Source organism: Heterodontus francisci, chromosome 26 (assembly GCF_036365525.1).
Source record: "Heterodontus francisci isolate sHetFra1 chromosome 26, sHetFra1.hap1, whole genome shotgun sequence".
NCBI classification, from domain to species: domain Eukaryota; kingdom Metazoa; phylum Chordata; class Chondrichthyes; order Heterodontiformes; family Heterodontidae; genus Heterodontus; species Heterodontus francisci.
Genome location: NC_090396.1, coordinates 60,168,252 through 60,189,539, shown reverse-complemented (window position 1 = coordinate 60,189,539; position 21,288 = coordinate 60,168,252). Strand labels below are relative to the sequence as shown.

The 21,288-nt window shown below is 43.7% G+C and overlaps 1 protein-coding gene across 1 annotated transcript in view; it reads right to left on the bottom strand.

Moving 5' to 3' along the window:
• LOC137384384 (dynein axonemal heavy chain 17-like) overlaps nucleotides 1–21,288 on the bottom strand; it is a 1,056,876-nt gene that overhangs the window by 818,808 nt on the left and 216,780 nt on the right. The window contains exons 16-18 of the mRNA XM_068058353.1: nucleotides 17,233–17,336; nucleotides 6,704–6,844; nucleotides 4,009–4,152 (exon numbers count right to left, since the gene is read on the bottom strand). Of these exons, the coding sequence (XP_067914454.1) occupies nucleotides 4,009–4,152; nucleotides 6,704–6,844; nucleotides 17,233–17,336 (389 nt within the window). The remainder of the gene's footprint in view (nucleotides 1–4,008; nucleotides 4,153–6,703; nucleotides 6,845–17,232; nucleotides 17,337–21,288) is intronic.

The window sequence follows — 21,288 nt, the reverse complement described above, 5'->3', positions numbered from 1 at the left end:
GGGTATTACTCTGAGGACATGGGATTGAATCCCACCACGGCAGAAGGTGGAATTTGAATTCAATTATTAAATCTGGCATTAAAAAAGCTAGTCTAATGATGGCCATGAAACCATTGTCGATTGTTGTAAAAACCCATCCGATTCACTAATGTCCTTTAGGGAAGGAAATCTGCTGTCCTTACTTGGTCTGGCCTACATGTGACTCCAGACCCACAGCAATGTGGCTGACTCTTAAATGCCCTCTGAAATGGCTGAGCAAGCCACTCAGTTATATCTAATCACTACAAAGTCAATAAGGAATGAAGTCGGATGAACCACCTGGCATCAATCTAGGCACCAGAAACGACAAGGCAAACACAACCCTGTCGACCCTGCAAAGTCCTCCTCATTAACATCTGGGGGCTTGTGCCAAAGTTGGGAGAGCTGCCCCACAGACTAGTCAAGCAACAGCCTGACACAGTCATACTCACAGAATCATACCTTACAATGTCGCAGACACCGTCATCACCATCCTCGGGTATGTCCTGTCCTGCCAGCAGCACAGACCCAGCAGAGGTGGCGACACAGTGGTAAACAGTCGGGAGGGAGTTACCCTGGGAGTCCTCAACATTGTCTCCAGACCCCATGTAGTCTCCTGGCATCAGGTCAAACATGGGTAAGGAAACCTCCTGCTGATTACCACCTACTGCCCTCCCTCAACTGATGAATCAGTGCTCCTCCATATTGAACAGCACTTGGAGGAAGCACTGAGGGTGTTAAGGGCACAAAATGTACTCTGGGTGGGGGAATTCAATGTCCATCACCAACAGTGGCTCAGTAGCACCACTACTGACCGAGCTGATCGAGTCCTAAAGGACACAGCTGCTAGACTGGGTCTGCATCAGATGCTGAAGGAATCAACAAGAGGGGAAAACAAACTTAACCTTGTCCTCACCAATCTGCCTGGCATCTGTCCATAACAGTATTGGTAGGAGTGACCACAGCACAGTCCTTGTGGAGACAAAGTCCTGTCTTCACATTGAGGATACCCTCCATTGTGTTGTGTGGCAGTACCACTGTGCTAAACTACCACACTAAATGGAATAGATTTTAACCAGATCTAGTAATGTAAAGCTGGGTATCCGTGAGGCGCTGTGGGCCACCAGCAGCAGCAGAACTGTATTCAACCACAATCTGAAACTTCATCGCCTGGCATATCCCCCACTCCACCATTACCATCGAGCCAGGAGACCAACCCTGGTTCAATGAACAATGTAGGAGGCCATGCCAGGAGCAGCACCAGGCATACCTCAAAATGGGGTATCCAGGGCTACTTGCATGCCAAACTGCGTAAGCAGCATGCAATAGACAGAGCTAAGCGATCTCATAACCAACGGATCAGATCTAAGCCCTGCAGTCCTGCTACATCCAGTGAGGAATGGCGGTGGGCAATTAAACAACCAACTGGACGAGGTGGCTCCACAAATATCCCATCCTCAATGATGGAGGAGCCCAGCACATCAGTGTAAAAGACAAGGCAGAAGCATTTGCATCCATCTTCAGCCAGATGTGCCGAGTGGATGATCCATCTCAGCCTCCTCCTGAAGCCCCCAGCATCACAGATGCCAGTCCTCAGCTAATTTGATTCACTCTGCGAGATATCAAGAAACGAATGAAGGCACTGGATACTGCAAAGGCTATGGCCCTGACAACATTCCAGCAAGAGTACTGAAGCTACAGCAACAACACTGGCATCTACCTGGTAATGTGGAAAATTGCCCTGGTATGTCCTGTACACAAAAAGGACAAGTCCAACCCGATCAATTACCGCTCCATCAGTCTACTCCCAATCATCAGTAAAGTGATGGAAGGGGTTGTCGACAGTGCTACCAAGCGGCACTTGCTTAGCAATAACCTGCTCACTGATGCTCAGTTTGGGTTCCACCATTGCCACTCAGCTCCTGACCTCGTTACAGCCCTGGTTCAAACATGGACAAAAGAGCTGAACTCCAGAGGTGAGTTGGGAGTGACTGCCCTTGACAGCAATGCAGCATTTGACTATGTCTGGCATCAAGAAGCCCTAGCAAAACTGGAGTCAATGGGAATCGGGGGAAAAACTCTCTTCTGGTTGGAGTCGTACCTAGCGCAGCTCCAGGACGTCACTCCAGGAGTTCTCCAGGGTAGTGGCCAAGTCCCAACCATCTTCAGCTGCTTCATCAATGACCTTCGGAAGTGGGGATGTTTGCTGATGATTGCACAATATTCACTATCATTCGCGACTCCTCAGATACTGAAGCAGTCCATGCAGAAATGCAGCAAGACATGGACAATATCCAGGCTTGGGCTGATAAGTGGCAAGTAACATTCGTACCAAATAAGTGACAGGCAATGACCACCTCCCACGAGAGAGAATCTAACCATCTCCCCTTGACATTCAATGGCATTACCATTGCTGAATCCCCTACTGTCAACATCCTGGGGGTTACCATTGACCAGAAACTGAACTGGAGTAGCCATATAAATACTGTGGCTACAAGAGTAGGTCAGAGGCATGGAATCCTGTGGCGACTAACTCACCTCCTGACTCCCCAAAGCCTGTCCACCATCTACAAGGCACAAGTCAGGAGTGTGATGGAATACTCTCCACTTGCCTGAATGGTTGCAGCTCCAAGAACACTCGGGAAGCTCAATACCATCCAGAACAAAGCAGCCCGCTTGATTGGCACTCCATCCACAAACATTCACTCCTCCACCACTGGCAGCAGTGTGTACAATCTAAATGATGCACTGCAGCAACACACCAAGGCTCCATAAACAGCACCTTCAAAACCCACGACCTCTACTACATAGAAGGACAAGGACAGCAGATGCATGAGAAGACCACCACCTGCAAGTTACCCTCCAAGCCACACACCATCCTGACTTGGAACTATATCACCGTTCCTTCACTGTCGCTGGGTCAAAATCCTGGAACTCCCTTTCTAACAGCACTGTGGGTATACCTACCTCACATGGACTGCAGCGGTTCAAGAAGGCAGCTCACCACCACCTTCTCAAGGGCAATTAGGGATGGGCAATAAATGCTGGCCTAGCCAGCGACACCCATGAATGAATTTTTAAAAAAATCCAGAGATTACCATCTTTGAGGGCCTGCTCTTTAACTTTCTCCCTAGCTTCTGAAACTCTGACTGCATGGCTTCAACTCTTTTCCTTCCTGTCATTGACTTTGACATGGGCCATGACTTCTGGCTGTTCTACATTCCCCTTCAGAATGCTTGCAGTCATTCCCTGATATCCTCTACCCTGGTAGTAAGGTGAACACAATATGACAGGCTCACATTAGTGGTAGCAGAAACACGTGTTTAGCCCCCTAACTATTAAATTCCCTATGACCACTGGATTTCTACACTTTGCTGTGCTCCATGACTTTGCTCTGGACTGCACTCCACTCTTCCCTCCCCCACAACGATACCAGCCCAATCAGTGGACCAGTAGCTCTGGAGCCTCAGAAGAGCCACCGGAAGAGGTGGTTGCTGCTAAGAAGTACAGGAGACTTTTAGCCTACAGCAGGTAAGTAAAAATAAAAGAAAAAAATCATGTGGCTCAGTGTTGGAGGGCAAACCCTCTGGGGAAATTGTTGGGCCCCAGGGGCTGCCTTCCCTGCCCCTGGCCCCTTCTTTGTTCCATACAGCCTGCCTTCCCAGAAAGCCACTGGGAGGCAGCCTCCATGCAGCGGTGGTATCCACTCTGTGGCTGGAAAATTGCCAGCAGCCTGGGAAAAAGGCCTTTAATAGGGTCTTTAATTATTCAATTTGGCTGCCTTCCTCCATTCAGAGGGCAGAAGATCCAGCAATCAACCTGCCACTGGGAAACGTCCCCAGCGGCGTGACTGCATCGGGAAGCCGTCCTGACGCAGCTCTCCAGCATTTTACCAGCCTACCCGCCTCTCAGCCTGCCGCCCTGGGCCCGATAAAATCCTGGTCATGTGCTTTACTGTAGTTTAGGTTGATTCCGCTGAGTGTTACAAACCTCACTTTCCATGTTGCTAAGAAGAAATTGTAGAGACTTCTGAACTACTGCATGGAAGTCTTCTACAACCATCTTATCGATGTAATTCACATATTTCTCCCAGCTTGAAGTTTTTCCATCTGCCTGAAAAAGTATTCTGTTTTCCTGCAACCAGAAAAATAATACAATATCTAAGTTATTTATACACTATAAACAACAGTCAAGGTTTTCCTGGTAGCCCAATGTCTGGATCCAGGCCTTTAAATGCCTGAATTCAGTGGTCTAAGTCATTATACTCCAGTTCAAGCCTGTACTCTGACAAGAAGTACTAGAAGCGGAGAAAGAAAATCAGCCACTGCTGTCTGACCAGAGCCTTCTGATTTTTAGTAAGGTCCAGCTGAGAGTCCTGTCTTCCTTAGGGCACTCCTGGATCTGGACCTCTGCCCAGCCAAGCTGTTGAAAAATTAGTTAAGTGGCCCAGAAATACCCACTCATACCTCATGTAAACAACATTTGGCCTGTGCCTTTCCACCCCTTGGAGAAAGCCTGAAAAAAGCACCTCACCAAAAAGGCATCACTTTCAAAAATGCAGCACTCCCTCAACCTGAAGTGGGGCTTGAACCCATGACCTCTCTCTGAGAGGCAAGAGGGCTACCACAGATCCCAGCTGACACTTCTTATAGGTACTCCTCTGTATGATTTTTCAGATATATTCTTTCTACTGATGTCAGATTAATGGACCTGTAAGTTTCATGGTTCAAATTTGTCCCCGTAATGGCAAAATGTTTCAGTTTTTTTTAAGTAGCATGAGAACAGTGTGAATGGAGATGCTGCAATGGGTCATTGTTGTTTACCTTGTCCATAGAAGGAGGTGCACAAGAAATATATAAATTTGAAAAAGTTTGCCATATAAACAACACCTTATATACCACAAATAGTTACAATTCTCTCCTTACAAATCAAAACAGAATCTTCTGCCAAAATAGCAGAGTTTAATGCACAAACTTATCAATTTGTAAATCATACAATAACTTGGTGCGAGAGATACCCCATGAATTGCAAATTGCCACCAGTTGCTGATGATTTGTAACACTCCACCGAGGCACTGGTACTCACACCTGTCAAAAGAGCTCATCCTCTGCCTGAAGACCCTGCGTTAGGGGTCTTGCCTCCTTGGAACTGGATCTCTGTGTGCAGCCCATTTGTCCTGTGGAGCGGCAAGTGGCTGAGGAGAAGGCAGCTGCTGTTGCTGGTGGTGGTGTTGCTCCTCTTGTTTCTCATCAGAGGTGCATGGTAGAGCTGCATAAGCTGCTTCCATGCTGTGGAGTTTGGCTGACAGCAGGGATGTGCAGCTCAAGATGAGTGAAGTTCAAGACAGGTGAACTGATTTCCAAGAAGTTGGCAACCACCTATCAAGCAGTGAAAGCACAATCTCGGAAAAAGTGTTGGGAGTATCAGCCTCTCACCTGGGCATGGCTGGAGCTATTCAGTTTCATTATACAAAGCATTCCCAGTCTGTCAGTGTGGTTGCCAGAATGATTAACTGATGTTTTAACCAATTACCTATTTGCATATGACAATTACTTACCCACAGCTCCAAGGGGAATCCCTGCTCATCTGCAAACCCACCCGGATGAAATCCAGAAGTAGGCAGGATGATTTTTTTTTAAATTCATTCATGGGATGTGGGCGTCGCTGGCTTGGCCAGCATTTATTGCTCATCCCTAATTGTCCTTGAGAAGGTGGTGGTGAGCTGCCTTTTTGAACTGCTGCAGTCAATGTGAGGTAGGTACACCCACAGTGCTGTTAGGAAGAGAGTTCCATTATTTTGACCCAGTGACAGTGAAGGAACAGCAATATACTTACAAGTTAGGATGGTGTGTGACTTGGAGGGAAACTTGCAGGTGGTGATGTTCCCATGCATTTTCTGCCCTTGTCCTTCTAGTTGGTAGAGGTCGCGGGTTTTGAAGGTCCTGTCTAAGGAGCCTTGGTGCATTGCTGCAGTGCATCTTGTAATTGGTACACACTGCTGCCACTGTCTGTCGGTGGTGGAGGGAGTGAATGTTTGTGAATGGGGTGCCAATCAAGTGGGCTGCATTGTCTTGGATGGTGTCGAGCTTCTTGAATGTTGTTGGAGCTGCACCCATCCAGGCAAGTAGAGAGTATTCCATCACACTCCTGACTTGTGCCTTGTAGATGATGGACAGGCTTTGGGGAGTCAGGAGATGATTTACTCACCGCAGGATTCCTAACCTCTGACCTGCTCTTGTAGCCACGGTTATTATATGGCTACTCTAGTTCAGTTTCTGGTCAATAGTAGCCCCTAGGATGTTGATAGTGGGGGATTCAGCGATGGTAATGCCGTTGAATGTCAAGGGGAGATGGTTAGATTCTCTCTTGTAGGAGATGGTCAGTGCCTGGCACTTCTGTGGCGCAAATGTTACTTGCCACTTATCAGCCCAAGCCTGGATATTGTTCAGATCTTGCCGCATTTCTACACGGACTGCTTCAGTATCTGAGGAGTCGTGAACGGTGCTGAATATTGGGATTTGACCCAACATCATTTTTAGGCGAGTTAGCTCCCTGCACACACCCAAATCCACCTCCACCTGGCAGTTATGATTCTGCCCATTATGTTCAATTTCACAGCAGATATTCTGGTATTTAGAATTTTAAAAAACAGGATGAAGTAAACAGTATACGCCTCTCCTTTTACCTCTAATAATGCATGAAGCTTGACTCCATCTTCGCTAACAGCTGCATATCTTTTGTTTAACATATTTGGTCGTCCATCAAGGTCCAAGAATGAGTCTTTTTTATTGCCACCTCTTTCAAACAAGGGGCTTGCTGACCATTCCTATCAGAAAATCAGTAAAAAGAATTATCTGAATCCAACCAATAGTGTAAAGCAACTGTTGAAAGAATTCCAAGTCTTAATACTATCACCAACACTTAAATTGGGCAAATAGACTGAACATGTATAGTGGAAAATTTGTACTAGCACGTCCATGCCCATTATAAATTTACTACAATGAAACTGAACCAAATTATGCTTATTTAGCTTTATGAAAGGAAATTGAACAGAGTTCCACCTCAAATGAATTTTTCATTCAGATAGTAATAAATAATAATGCATGCATATATTGGGTATTATGTTTCAAGGATACAAAAGATATCAGAATCATTAGAATGATAACAAAACACCTGTCCACTTTAGGGTTCATTTTTCTCCCACAGGATTATTAGTTGATTGCTCTATTTATTTGCTTAATTAAAATGATTAATAAAAGAATAAACTAAAAATGACATTGCATCATCGATTGATGAAAAGAGGCACATGGCCAATTGAAATTAATTTTCAATATTCAATGTATACCAGGATTTTACTGTGGTATGATAGCTAATCTCAGTATTGCTAAAGTTACAGCAGTGATTGGAAGCAGCTTCTCCCCTTTTGTTAGTATGGATGGACATGCCTCTAATTATGAAAAACATCAGCTGTCAGTCAACTGATCAGTAATATCACTCCCATGCCACATCCGCTAGTAGTTTAAAAAGTAATTAATGGCTAGATGGGCTGGCTGGCAGCTATTAAGTGCCTTAACAATTCACTTGAGTGTCTTTGACAACTAAACTAGCAATCAAAAGGCAGATGTTTGGCAGGCCCATCCTGGAAAAAATGTAACTTACAAACTGCATTGATGCTGTGCTGGTGGATTCCGTTGTATCTTACAAACAGCTCACTTTTGAGTCAACAGGTTATAACACTACTGACATCTGCTAGCTTTGTGCCAGGGCTGAGGGAACATCAATACAGTATTCCCAATTAGATAGATAATAAAGGATGTCCAGAAAAAAATTGCTGGCATAAAAAAATACCTAAATATGTTACTCCTATGCAAACAGTATAATGCACTGCAACACAATAGAGAGAACGCTTTTGCAGTTAGCTAATGAAATCAAATGTGTTCTGTTGATGTCGCAAGAATTGAAAATGTTTGTGCCCCAAGGGAAAAAATAAGTGAGGAATATCTCCTCATTGACATACTATATCAAGAGAAGTCGAGCAATTAAGAATGAATGATCATATACACAGATTCCTGCTGCACGAAAGAGCTGAGGGCTGCTTGCATGTAGAGAAACTTAATTATAAAAATGGGAAAAAACTCTTACTTATATATTGCCCTTCATGACCTCAGGATGTCCCAAAGAACCTTAAAGCCAATGAAGTACTTTTGAACTGTAGTCACTATTGCTATGTAGAAAATGCAGCAGCCTGTTTACAGGGTCCCACAAATAGCAATGAGATAATAAACAATCTATTTTGGTAATTGTAAGCTAATTTCTTTTGCAAGCTTTCATCTTAAAACAAATCTATTTTAGAATAAAGCTTACATTTTAAGATAAGGCTTTCTACATAAACATTGTAATTTAGTTAGGCAGCTAGTGATTGAAACCTTGGGCTGGATTTTGCACGGGGGAGGGGGGTGGGGAGCCATCCAGCAGCCGAGAAGTCGGAGGCGATGCTGCCGCCACTGGGCCTGGGGATCCAGACCAGATTTTACGGTCCCCAGGCCCTTAACAGGTCTTGGGTGGGACTTCCACCTCATTGAGGCAAGAAGCTGGCCAGAAGCTCTTAGTCCCAGCAGCACCACCGGTAGCAGTGGCCACTGCTGGGACTGCAACCCAGCTTCAGGATGAAGATGATGGACAGCACAGCCTTGATTGGCCTGGGGTGGGCGGGCTGTTTCTTGCCACCGCTGCCACACGTAAATTGGCATTGGAGGATGGAGTGGGTCGAAAAGGGCCCCCACAGCCTCCCACTCCATTTTACATGCTCCCGCCCCCCTCTGCCACAAACCCACTCTTTTGGAGGGTGTAAAATTCCAGCCCTTGTCTACTCAAGCCTGTCCCCAGAACATTTTGAATAAGGAGGTACCCATTTATCCTATTTATCTTATGTTTAGAAGATGGTTTTAAGGAGGCTTGGTAGACCACAATTGATGGAAAGCCTCTCAAGGGAACAAGAATAGTTGAGAATAAGAGTATGAATAATGTGTTTAAGAAACATGCAAAGCCTATTTCGTTAGAACATATTCGGAGTGAGACTGGATCACTCACCTGTTAGCATAAGGCTAATCAAGATCAATTGCCTGTAAACCTTGTAAATGTTAACCTTTAACTGACTGTGCTATAAGTTCTTTACTTTTTGTAAAGTGGCTTCTTTTGTAAGTGCGATAAACGTATATGCTTTGGAACAAAGCTCCCTCCAGTCTCTGATTATCATAGACTGAATCTAATATAAATCACTTATCATCATGTTAGTTCAGGAAAACTATTGACAAGGACAATGGGGAGAATTCCCCTGATCCTTTTCAGTGCCATGTGATCTTTTATGTCTACCTGAGTCCACCATGGGGCTTTGGTTTAATGTTTCATCTGAAAGATGGCACCTCTGGCAGTGCACTCCCTCAGTACTAAATTTTATGCTCAAGTTTCTGGAGGGGGATTGGAACCAATCATCCTTCTAATTTTTCTTTGTTGTGTACAGCCTGTTTATGTCAATGCGCGATACATTTAAATGTTTTTTTGGCTGCACACACATGCTATCTTGTACAGGGCACATTTTCAAAGTTTGCGAAACTTGGAAGCATTGTGAACTGTGAGGAGGATAATGCAGAACTCCAAAAGGACATAGACAAGTTGGTGGAATCGGCAGACAGGTGGCAGATGAAGATCAATGCAGAGAAATGTGAAGTGATTCATTTTGGTAGGAAGAACATGGAGAGACAATATAAAATAAAGGGTACAATTCTAAAGGGGGTGCAGAAGCAAAGGGACCTGGGTGTATATGTGCATAAGTCATTGAAGGTGGCAGAGGTTAATAAAACATACTGTATCCTGAGCTTTATTAATAGGGGCATAGAGTACAAGAGCAAGGACGTTATGTTGAACTTGTATAAGACACCAGTTCAGCCTCAGCTGGAGTATTGCGTCCAGTTCTGGGTGCCGAACTTTAGGAAAGACATGAGGGCATTGGAGAGAGTACAGAAAAGATTCACAAGAATGGTTCCAGGGATAAGGAATTTCAGTAATGAAGATAAATTGGAGAAATTAGGACTGTTTTCCTTGAAGAAAAGGCTGAGAGGTGATTTGATCGAGGTATTCAAATTCATGAGGGGTCTGGACAGAGTGGATATGGAGAAACTGTTCCCACTTGTGAAAGAGTCGAGAATGAGAGGGCACAGATTTAAAGTATTTGGTATGAGAAGCAAAAGTGACATGAGGAAAACCGTTTTCACGCACAAAGTGGTTAAGGTCTGAAATGCACTTCCTGAGAGTGTTGTGGAGGCAGGTTCAATTGAAGCATTCAAAGGGGAATTGGACTGTTATATGAAAAGGAAGAATGTGCAAGGTTACGGGGAGAAGGCAGGGGAATGGAACTGAGTAAACTGCTCTTTCGGAGAGCCAGTGTGGACACAATGGGCTAAATGGCCTCCTTCTGCATTGTAACAATTCTGTGATTCTAACAGAGGACAGTTTGAGAGCAGTTTGCACAGTACCTTCACATTTACTGCAGAGCTGCGCACATGCAGCTTAGAGGGAACTCTGATTAGAATCCACAACCTTTTGGCATAGAGGCAAGAGTGCTACCTCTGAGCCACAGCTGACACCTAAAGGTGGGATAGGACAGCTTTACTTTTACCTGTCTGGCTTGTGCAGAATTCTAACTGACAAGATACAGCCTTGTGAGAAGTAATAGAATAGCTTGCCAAATTGGCATATTTTTAACTAAATACATGCAAATGTTAATCTGTATGCCATAATATGCATTGCAGTTGATCTTGTCATTATTCTGCTTGTAACAGGACAAAGTGGTATGCAACAGCACAGCATGGGTAGGAATCAGTAGTAGCCAGTACTGGGAAAAACCACTGCATCTGTGACCACAGAATTCACTGGCTTGGAAACTATATAAAGATGCTTTTATCTTGTGTATATATAGAGTAAGTGCAGTGGTAGCTGGATATACATCGAGCGTAATGTTTTACATAAGGGTTTCAAAAGAAATTAAAATGTTGCAGGCATATGAGTAGACCCATAGAACATACTCTACAAAGTACCAGTGAGATCACTTGTGAAGTAATACAGCAGATTTTCAATCACTGCCAGTGCATAGAACTTGCAGGTAGCACCCAAGAAATTCCAATAAACAGTTTCAATGAATGTGTTATTTTGTCATAGAGGTCTCTGAAAATGTACCTTATTGTGCCTAGATGTGGTTTCCATACTGAAAAGTTAGACAACAGAATTGATTCAGAATTCAGCCACAAAGATTTTACATTACAAAGCAATGAACAGAGGCTTAAGAAGCTAAAACCTATGCCTTCTATGCTCCTTGGATGCCCTCTTCTGTTTGCAGCTCAAAGAGCTTCAGCTCAGTCATTGAACTACAGGCTGAGCTGCAGACATTGTGACACATCAGGGAGGGGGAAAGTTACTTGGACATTTTGTACCAGGAGGCCGTCACACCCCTTAGGATAAGGTTTTCTGATTTGGTCAGTGGTCAGGGACAGGAGAGTGTGGCTGCAGCTGAGGCAGGTAAGGAGACCCAGAGGGCAGGAGTGCAAGAGCCTCAGTCTTTGTGACTGCAACAGGTATGAGGTTCTTGCAGCTTGTCTGGATGAGAGCGGGAGCTGCACGGTGGATGAGAAACCTGACCATAGCACCATGGTACAGGAAGCCATTCAAGTGGAGGGAGAAAAAAGGAATGTAGCGGTAGTAGGGGACAGTACAGTTAGGGAGTTTGACACGGTTCTCTGCAGCAAAGAGTGAGAGTCCAGACGGCTGTGTTGCCTGTCCAATGCCAGGGTTCGGGACATCTGCTCAGGGCTGGAGAGGAACTTACAGTGGGAGGGGGAGGAGCCAGTCGTCGTGGTCCATGTAGGTACCAACAATACAGGCATGACAAGGAAAGAGGTTCTGCATAGTCAGTATGAGGAGCTAAGCACCAAATTAAGAAGCAGAACATCAAAGGTAATAATATCTGGATTATTACCTGAGCCACATGCAAATTGGCATACGGCAAATAAGATTAGAGAAATTAATGTGTGGCTCAAAGACTGGTGTGGTAGAAGTGCCTGTGCAGAGTTTGCAAGTTCTCCCTGTGACTGCGTGGGTTTCCTCCGGGTGCTCCGGTTTCCTTCCACATGCCAAAGACTTGCGGGTTGATAGGTAAATTGGCCATTGTAAAAATTGCTCCTAGTGTAGGTAGGTGGTAGGAGAATTGAAGGAAGGTGGGGATGTGGAGGGAAAATGGGATTAATGTAGGATTAGTATAAATGGGTGGTTGATGGTTGGCGCGGACTCGTTGGGCCGAAGGGCCTGTTTCGGTGCTGTATCTCTCTATGACTCTAAGTGGGTTCCAGTTTGTGGTACACTGGCACCAGTACTGGGGAAAGTGGTGGCTGTACCGCTGGGACAGTCTACACCTGAACTGTGCTGGAGCCGCATAACTAGGGAAGGAGAGAGGGTTTTAAACTGCATAGTGGGGGCAATGGATCAAACTTGGGAAGATATGGTAAATTAAGGAGTAGAGACAAGGAAAGAGAGAAAGGTATTAATATGGGAAATGCTGAACAGACTGTGACACAAAGGGACAGAGTGTACAAATCTAAGAGTAAATCAACAGATAAGGTTAAAGGTTACAAAAATAATAAAAGGACAAAACTAAAGGTTCTGTATCTGAATGCACATAGCATTTGAAACAAAACAGATGAAATAAGAGAGCAAATAGAAATAAATAAGTACGATCTGATAGCCATTACAGAGACATGGGGTTACAAGATGACAAAGATTGGGACCTGAATATTGAAGGGTACATGGCATTTAGGAAGGACAGGAGGCAAGGAAAAGGTGGAGGGGTAGCTCTGTTAATTAATGATGGTATTAGCGCAATAGAGAGGGATGACCTAAGTTCAGGAAACCAGGATGTAGAAGCAGTTTGGGTAGAGATGAGAAATCATAAAGGCAAGAAGTCACTTGTGGAAGTGGTGTACAGGCCACCTAACATTAAACACACTTTAGGACGGGAGATAAAGGAAGAAATAATGGCAGCTTGTCAGAAAGGTATGGCGATAATTATGGGGGATTTTAACCTACATATAGACTGGAAAAATCAGATGGGCAGTGGTAGCCTAGATGAGGAGTACATAGAACGTTTACGGGATAATTTCTTGGAACAGTACGTTTTTTTTTTAGAGATACAGCACTGAAACAGGCCCTTCGGCCCACCGAGTCTGTGCCGACCATCAACCACCCATTTATACTAATCCTACACTAATTCCATATTCCTACCACATCCCCACCTGTCCCTATATTTCCCTACCACCTACCTATACTAGGGGCAATTGCTAATGGCCAATTTACCTATCAACCTGCAAGTCTTTGGCATGTGGGAGGAAACCGGAGCACCCGGAGGAAAACCACGCAGACACAGGGAGAACTTGCAAACTCCACACAGGCAGTACCCGGAATTGAACCCGGGTCGCTCGAGCTGTGAGGCTGCGGTGCTAACCACTGCGCCACTGTGCCGCCCCAAAACGTCCTGGAGCCAATCAGAGAGCAAGCTAGACTAGACCTGGTATTGTGCAACAAGATAGGATTAATTAATGACCTCATAGTTAAGGCCCCCCTAGGTAGCAGCAATCATAATATGATTGAATTTTACATTCAGTTTGAGGGAGAGAAGAGTGGGTCCAAGACTAGTATTTTAAACTTAAATAAGGGCAATTATGAGGGCATGAAAGCAGAGCTTGCTAAAGTGAACTGGCAAATTAGGTTAAGGGATAGGTCAATAGAGATGCAGTGGCAGACATTTAAGGGGATATTTCAGAATATACTGAATTGATACATTTCAGAGAGAAAGAAAAATTCCAAGGGTGGGACTCGCCATCCGTGGTTAACTAAAACAGTTAAAGATGGTATCAAACTTAAAGAAAAAGCATATAATTGCGCAAAGATGCGTAGCAGGTCAGAAGATTGAACAGAATATAAAAAGCAGCAAAAAATGACTAAAAGATTGATAAGGAAGGTGAAATTAGAGTACAAGAGAAAACTATCTAGAAATGTAAAGACAGATAGTAAGAGTTTTTATAGATATTTAAAAAAGAAAAGTTAACAAAGTGAGCGTTGGTCCTATAGAATGTGAGTTTGGGGAATTAATAATGGATAATAAGGAGATGGCAGATGAACTGAACAGGTATTTTGCATCAGTCTTCACACAGAGGATACAAGTAATATCCCAGAATTAGCTGTAAGTCAGGAAATGGAGGGGAGGGAGGAACCCAAGAAAATTACAATCACCAGGGAAATGGTACTGAACAAATTGTTGCGGGCTGACATGTCCCCGGGTCCTGATGGAATTCATCCTAGGGTCTTAAAAGAAGTGGCTAGTGAGATATTGATGCGTTAGTTTTAATTTTCCAAAATTCTCCAGATTCGGGGAAGGTTCCGTCAGATTGGAAAATAGCAAATATAACTCCTTTATTCAAAAAGGGAAGGAGACAGAAAGCAGGAAACTTCAGACCAGTTAGCTTAACATCTGTCATAGGGAAAATGTTAGAATCTATTATTAAAGACGTTATAGCAGGACACTTAGAAAAATTCAAGGTAATCAGGCAGAGTCAACATGAATTTGTGAAAGGGAAATCATGTTTAACCAATTTATTGGAGTTCTTTGTGGGAGTTGCATGTGCTGTGGATGAAGGGGAACCGATGGATGCATTGTACTTAGATTTCCAGAAGGCATTTGATAAGGTGCCACATCAAAGGTTATTGCAGAAAATAAAAGCTCAGGGTGTAGGGGGTAACATACTGGCATGGATAGATGATTGGCTAGCCAACAGGAAATAGAGTAGGCAAAAATGGGTCATTTTCTGATTGGCAAGATGTAATGAGTGGTGTGCCACAGGGATCTCTGCTGGGGCCTCAACATTTTACAATTTATATAAATGACTTAAATTAAGAGACCAAAGGTATGGTTGCTAAATTTGCTGATGACACAAATAAAGGTAGGAAAGTAAGTTGTGAAGAGGACACAAGGAGGCTACAAAGGGATATAGATAGGTTAAGTGAGTGGGCAAAGACCTGGCAAATGGCGTATAATGTGGGAAAATGTGAAATTGTCCATTTTGGCAGGAAGAATAAAAAAGAAGCATATTATCTAAATGGTGAGAGATTGCAGAGCTCTGAGATGCAGAGGGATCTGGGTGTCCTAGTGCATGAATCACAAAAGGTTAGTATGCAGGTACAGCACATAATTAGGAAAGCTAATAGAATGTTATTGTTTATCATGAGGGAAATTGAATACAAAAGTAGGGAAGATATGCTTCAGCAATACAGGGCATTGGTGAGACTACATCTGGAGTACTGTGTACAGTATTGTTCTCCTTATTTAAGGAAGGATGTAAATGCATTGGAGGTGGTTCAGAGAAGGTTTACTAGACTATATACCTGGAATGGGAGGGCTGTCTTACAAGGAAAGATTGGACAGGCTAGGCTAGTATCCGCTGGAATTTAGAAGAGTAAGAGGCGACTTGATTGAAACATATAACATCCTGAGGGGTCTTGACAGGATGGATGTGGAAAGGATGTTTCCCCTTGTGGAAGAATCTAGAACTAGGGGTCACTGTTTAAAAATAGGGGGTCGCCCAATTAAGACAGAGATGAGGAGAAATCCTTTCTCTCAGAGGGTCGTGAGTCTTTGGAATTCTCTTCCTCAAAAGGCGGTGGAAGCAAAGTCTTTGAATATTTTTAAGGCAGAGGTAGATAGATTCTTGATAAGCAAGGGGGTGAAAGGTTTTCGGGGGTAGGTGGAAATGTGGAGTAATCAGTTCAGCCATGAACTTATTGAATGGCGGAGCAGGCTTGAGGGGCCAAGTGGCCTACTCCTGCTCCTATTTCGTATGTTCTCCCGGTAGATTATGGAATAAACTGCAGTAGCCACTCATCCCATGCTGTATCATAACATTGTTGCTTGAGCCCTACACTGGGACTAAAGTTTATATTTCTAAGGCAGTCAGAAGTGCTGTGCTTTGGATGCAATGTTAAACTAAGATCCAGTCTGCCGATTCCATTGGTTGAGGTAAACATGATCTTCTAGCACTATTCATCGCATTATATAGTCATTAATTTTAGTGCTGTTTTTAGGCCATTGCTATGTGCAGAATAACTATCCCATTTTCCTGTGTAACAGTTGCTGTAAAAAACATTATGTAAAAGCATTTCAGATATCCCAATACTGTAAGGCAGATGGAAAGGAACTCACTGTGAATTGTGCAGAGGAGGGACGCTACACATATTATAACTTTTCTGTAATGCTTTGGAGCATCTTGAGGTTATGAAAAGTGCTAGATAGATACCAGTCATTTCCCGTTAACAAATATTGTCAGTGTTCTTGTAACACTTTGATTGGGGCTTCAAAACTCACATATTAATTATATTCCCTCCCCTTGCCACACAATTCTGGGTGAGTTTCTCTCCTTCCACTGTTGACAATGTTTCACAGTCTTTAGCAAGTCATTCCCAAAGGCTTTTTACCCTGTATTATTCTTTCATAATGGGAGCAAGACAAAGAACAGTGTTAGATGCTGACTTTTTCTTCCATTTCCAGTTAATACTGGTCTTGCTCACCTTTTCTCATTTTTTTTGTGGTATTTAACTACCAGATTGGGGGACCGGATAGCTCAGTTGGCTAGCGTGTTGTTCGGAAAAACATCAACAGCACGGGTTCAATTCCCGTTCTGGTTTGAGGAAGGCAATGGGAAACCATCTCATATACCCTCTTTCCTAGTCATGCTCATCTCTCCTGATGGGAAAAAGGAGCAAAGGACCACCATGGCACAACACTACCAGAGGGCAATAATCTTTAGCATATCTGTTAATTAATAATATAACAAAACAATACAGGTGTAACACTTCAGCATTGATTGGCTTGAACTGTCGTTATTACTGCCAACATTTCATTCTGTGCAATGCAGTGGCTACACTGGAACTAAACACTTCTTCTCTTCTAAGCCATGAACGTTGACAAATGTAGGAGTTGGCACAGCTGTTCAAAATTGTACACTTATTTAAGCATTCTCTCTAACTGACCCAAGTTCCCTATTATAGTGAGGTTGCAGTGATATCAGCATTCTAGTTCTCATTATCAAAAATATAACATTGTTTCCAGATAGTACTCACCACCATCATGAGATGCATTGTTTCTACATTGTTTTTAGCTTTCTGAATCCTACTCTCTAGGTCATACAATATGCTTCTCATCTCCTGAATATATTCCCAAACACCTAACAAGAGACAAAAGCATAAAACAGTAATTCTCATCCTGCTGTATGACATACTCAATATGTTATATGATTTTTTTTGTAAAATCTAAACAACCAACAGAGGTTGGGTCCCAATTTTGGCTGATAATTGCACTTGGGTGTCTGGAGTTTCCATATGATTTCTGGCCAGATAAGATTGCAATCTGAACGAAATTAAATGAAATAGTGCAAAAGATCATGGAACTTTTGACAAAAAATGCTCATTGCCTAAGCAATTACTGTCCACAAAACTGGCCACACCTCCAAGTGAGTTTCTGCCAATTTTGCTCCCTAGAAAGTATTCATCATATTGTGCCCAGAGTCTCCGTGATCATAGGCATCCCTTGGTCATATTAATCCACTGTTAATGACTTGCAGCAGCAGTGATGAGCAGGCAATTGAAGCCTCACTGGTTCTATTTCTCATATTGATGCTACAATTTCTTTCAATTATTTCTGAAATGCAGTTCAAATTAGTTCCAATTTTGTCAATTGATCTGTCAATTGAAGATTGTGTATAAGACCTGTGACAGCTGTGAATTGAAACCACTGATTAGCCTGTTTACAGCAATTACTTGAAACTTTCATTTTAAATTAGTTTATATTAGCCACCGCACCGCAGAAAGTTTACGGCACAGAAGGAGCCCACTTGGCCCATCATGTCTGCGCCAGCCAAAAAACGAGCCACCTAGTCCAATCCCGCCTTCCAGTATTTGGTCCATAGCACTGCAGGTTACGGCACTTCAGATGCTCATCCAGACACTTTTAAAATGAGTTGAGCATTTATGCCTCTACTACCTTTCAGGCAGTGAGTTCCAGACTCCAGCCACCCTCTGGGTGAAAACTCTTCTCCTCATCTCCCCTTTAATCTTTCTACCAATCACTTTAAATCTATGCCCCCGAGTCACTGACCTCTCTGCTAAGGTAAATAGGTCCTTCACATCCACTCTATCCAGGTCCCTCACAATTTTGTACATTTCAATCAAATGTCCCCTCAGCCTTCTCTGTTCCAAGGAGAACAACCCCAGCCTATCCAAGCTTTCCTCATAACTGCATTTTTCCAGTCCCGGCAACAGCCTCGTAAATCTCCTCTGTTCCCTTTCTATTGCAATTACATCTCCTTTCTGTAATGCAGTGATCAGAACTGCGCACAGTAGTCAAGTTGTAGCCTAACCAATGACTTATACAGTTCCAGCATAACCTCCCTGCTCTTATATTCTATACCTCGGCTAATAAAGGAAAGGGTTCCATATGCCTTTTTAACCACTTTATCAACCTGTCCTGCTACCTTAGTGCAATCAAGCACTGTTATGGATCGTAATTGACTATTGACTGGAACATGGCCTGTGGGGCCTCAACATGAATGAATTATCTTATTCTTTCATGGGATGTGGGCAGTGACATTTGCACTACGCCACCGTCTTATTGAACGTTATGGGGTGGGCAGATAAAAATATGCCATAAAAATTGAGCATTGACCATGGTATTCATTAATTTTCTTAGACATGATCCTTGTCAAATAGACTGAGAGGCTGCAAACCCACTTAAAGTTGATTCCATTATTTGACATGGAATGGAAGTAAGACTAATTGATCTGTAGCTGCGTGTGTTTCTTTGTCATACTTTGAGTATGAGTATCACATTAGCCTGTTTGCAATCTTCTGGTCCTGCCCCCAGAGTCATGTGACTCGCTCAAAACAATTGTCAATGTTGCACAGATTTTTTTCCCCTAGTTTCCTTCTGCATATGTCCATAGGGATTTATCAGCGCTCAATCTCATTGATAATGAAGTAATTGATTTTACTGATGTAAAAATGCATAGCCATTACAAGTAGGTTATTCCACCCAACCAGCTCACGTCACTTCTTCTCCATTTGAGAAAACAGTTCTAATCACATTTCCCCACCCTGTTCCCATTTCCCTTTGATTCCTTTTCCTTTATGCACCAATTCAATTAAATCATAGTTTCTGCCTCAACCACTAAACCAAGAAGTGATTTCCACAACCTCACAGCTCTTTATGCAAGAAGTTTCTCTTGCCCTCTGTTCTAAATTTCTTACATTTAATCTTGTATCTATGGCCCCTTGGCTCTCTATGGACCTCACAACGACTGGAAGCAGTTCTCACATATTCTTCCTATATTTTCAAAGAGCGAATTGTTCTCCTCCTTAAGCTGACCTGGTGGTCTATAGCATGTCCATTGCTTGGCCTGTTTAGCATTAGTAATACGCCCCAGAGTAGTTCATATTGTACCTCCCAGAGCACCCTGCACACAGGCCCCAATTTTAAAGGTAGGGTGCATATGGTGTAAGGAAGACCTGAAGTGGGCAGCGCACCTGAGGAGTCTGGTGATTGGAGGACCAGCCGATCATAATGGTGGTCTCATTACTGCAACTTTCATCGGAGTTCTGCCCGAACCGGCAGGAAGGAAACTTTCAGGCAAGAGGCCATAGCCAGGAATTGGCCAGCGGGTGTTGGTTCCTGGCATTCAGATAAGTAGTCAGGGCGAAGGTGATCAGGGGGAGGGGAGGTTCGACCCAGGGTACCCTTTTAATAGCTTATAGGAGCACCTGTAATCCAGTTCTAGAAGTAAACCTAATAATTTTTTGAAACCTCTTCTGGCCCACGATCCACCTCACGACAGGATTAACCTGACAGAGAAGCCATCACTGATTTCCCATTCAGGCCTCAAATTAAAATTGAACATCAGGCCCCAATGACATTGGGAACCATTCTGCATATTTAAAGACAACCCTGGTGTCTTTGTTCAGCTGTCCTGCTTGTCAGTTCAAAAGAGCAGTTTAAACATCAGGGCATGGCAGAAAGGCAGTAGGATCAGGCAGGGGGATTAAGTCGTTCCCCTCATTTTAACTGTACCCCTGCCCAGTTCCTACCAGACGGGAGGGCTTAAAATCAGGACCACAATATCAACAAGAGGCAGGGACTAGAATATTTCAACATTAGGGAATTCACTCTCATGAGAAGCAGGTTAAAGAACTATGGGGAAGGCATTCTGCTTTTACTGTGAGAGATGGCAAAGTCATTAGTTCAGTGCTGGCTCCAGGTTAGTGGATACACATCTCTAAAGTCACCACAATTTGATGTGACGCAACACACAGCCACAAACGTTCACACCCTTCTCTGTCTTTTTAATCCCAAGAGTTATGCTCACTTATCCATTAGAATGGGTGAGCACCAACCCCTCGTGTCCCAGTAAACATTTATTTATCAACCAACGCCACTGCAAAACAGATTAGCTGGTCACTTAGTTAACTGTTTTTTGTGAGGACATGCTGTGTACAAATTGGTTGATGCATTTGACTATATTGCAACAGACTAGGAATCCTGTGGCGAGTAACTCACCTCCTGACTCCCCAAAGCCTGTCCACCATCTACAAGGCACAAGTCAGGAATGTGATGGAATACTCTCCACTTGCCTGGATGGGTGCAGCTCCAACAACACTGAAGAAGCTCGACACCATCCAGAACAAAGCAGCCCGCTTGATTGGCACCCCATCTACAAACATTCACTCCCGCTATCACCGACGCACAGTGGCAGCAGTGTGTACCACCTACAAGATGCACTGCAGCAATGCACCATGGCTCTTTAGACAGCACCTTCCAAACCCGTGACCTCTACCAACTAGAAGGACAAGGGCAGCAAATGCATGGGAAGACCATCACCTGGAAGTTCCCCTCCAAGTCACATACCATCCTGACTTGGAACTATATTGCCGTTCCTTCACTGTCGCTGGGTCAAAATCCTGGAACTCCCTTCCTAACAGCACGATGGATGTACCTACCCCACATAGACTGCAGCAGTTCAAGGAGGCAGCTCACCACCACCTTCTCAAGAACAATTAGGGATGGGCAATAAATGCTGGCCTGGCCAGCGACACCCACATCCCATGAATGAATAAAAAAAAACAGTGGCT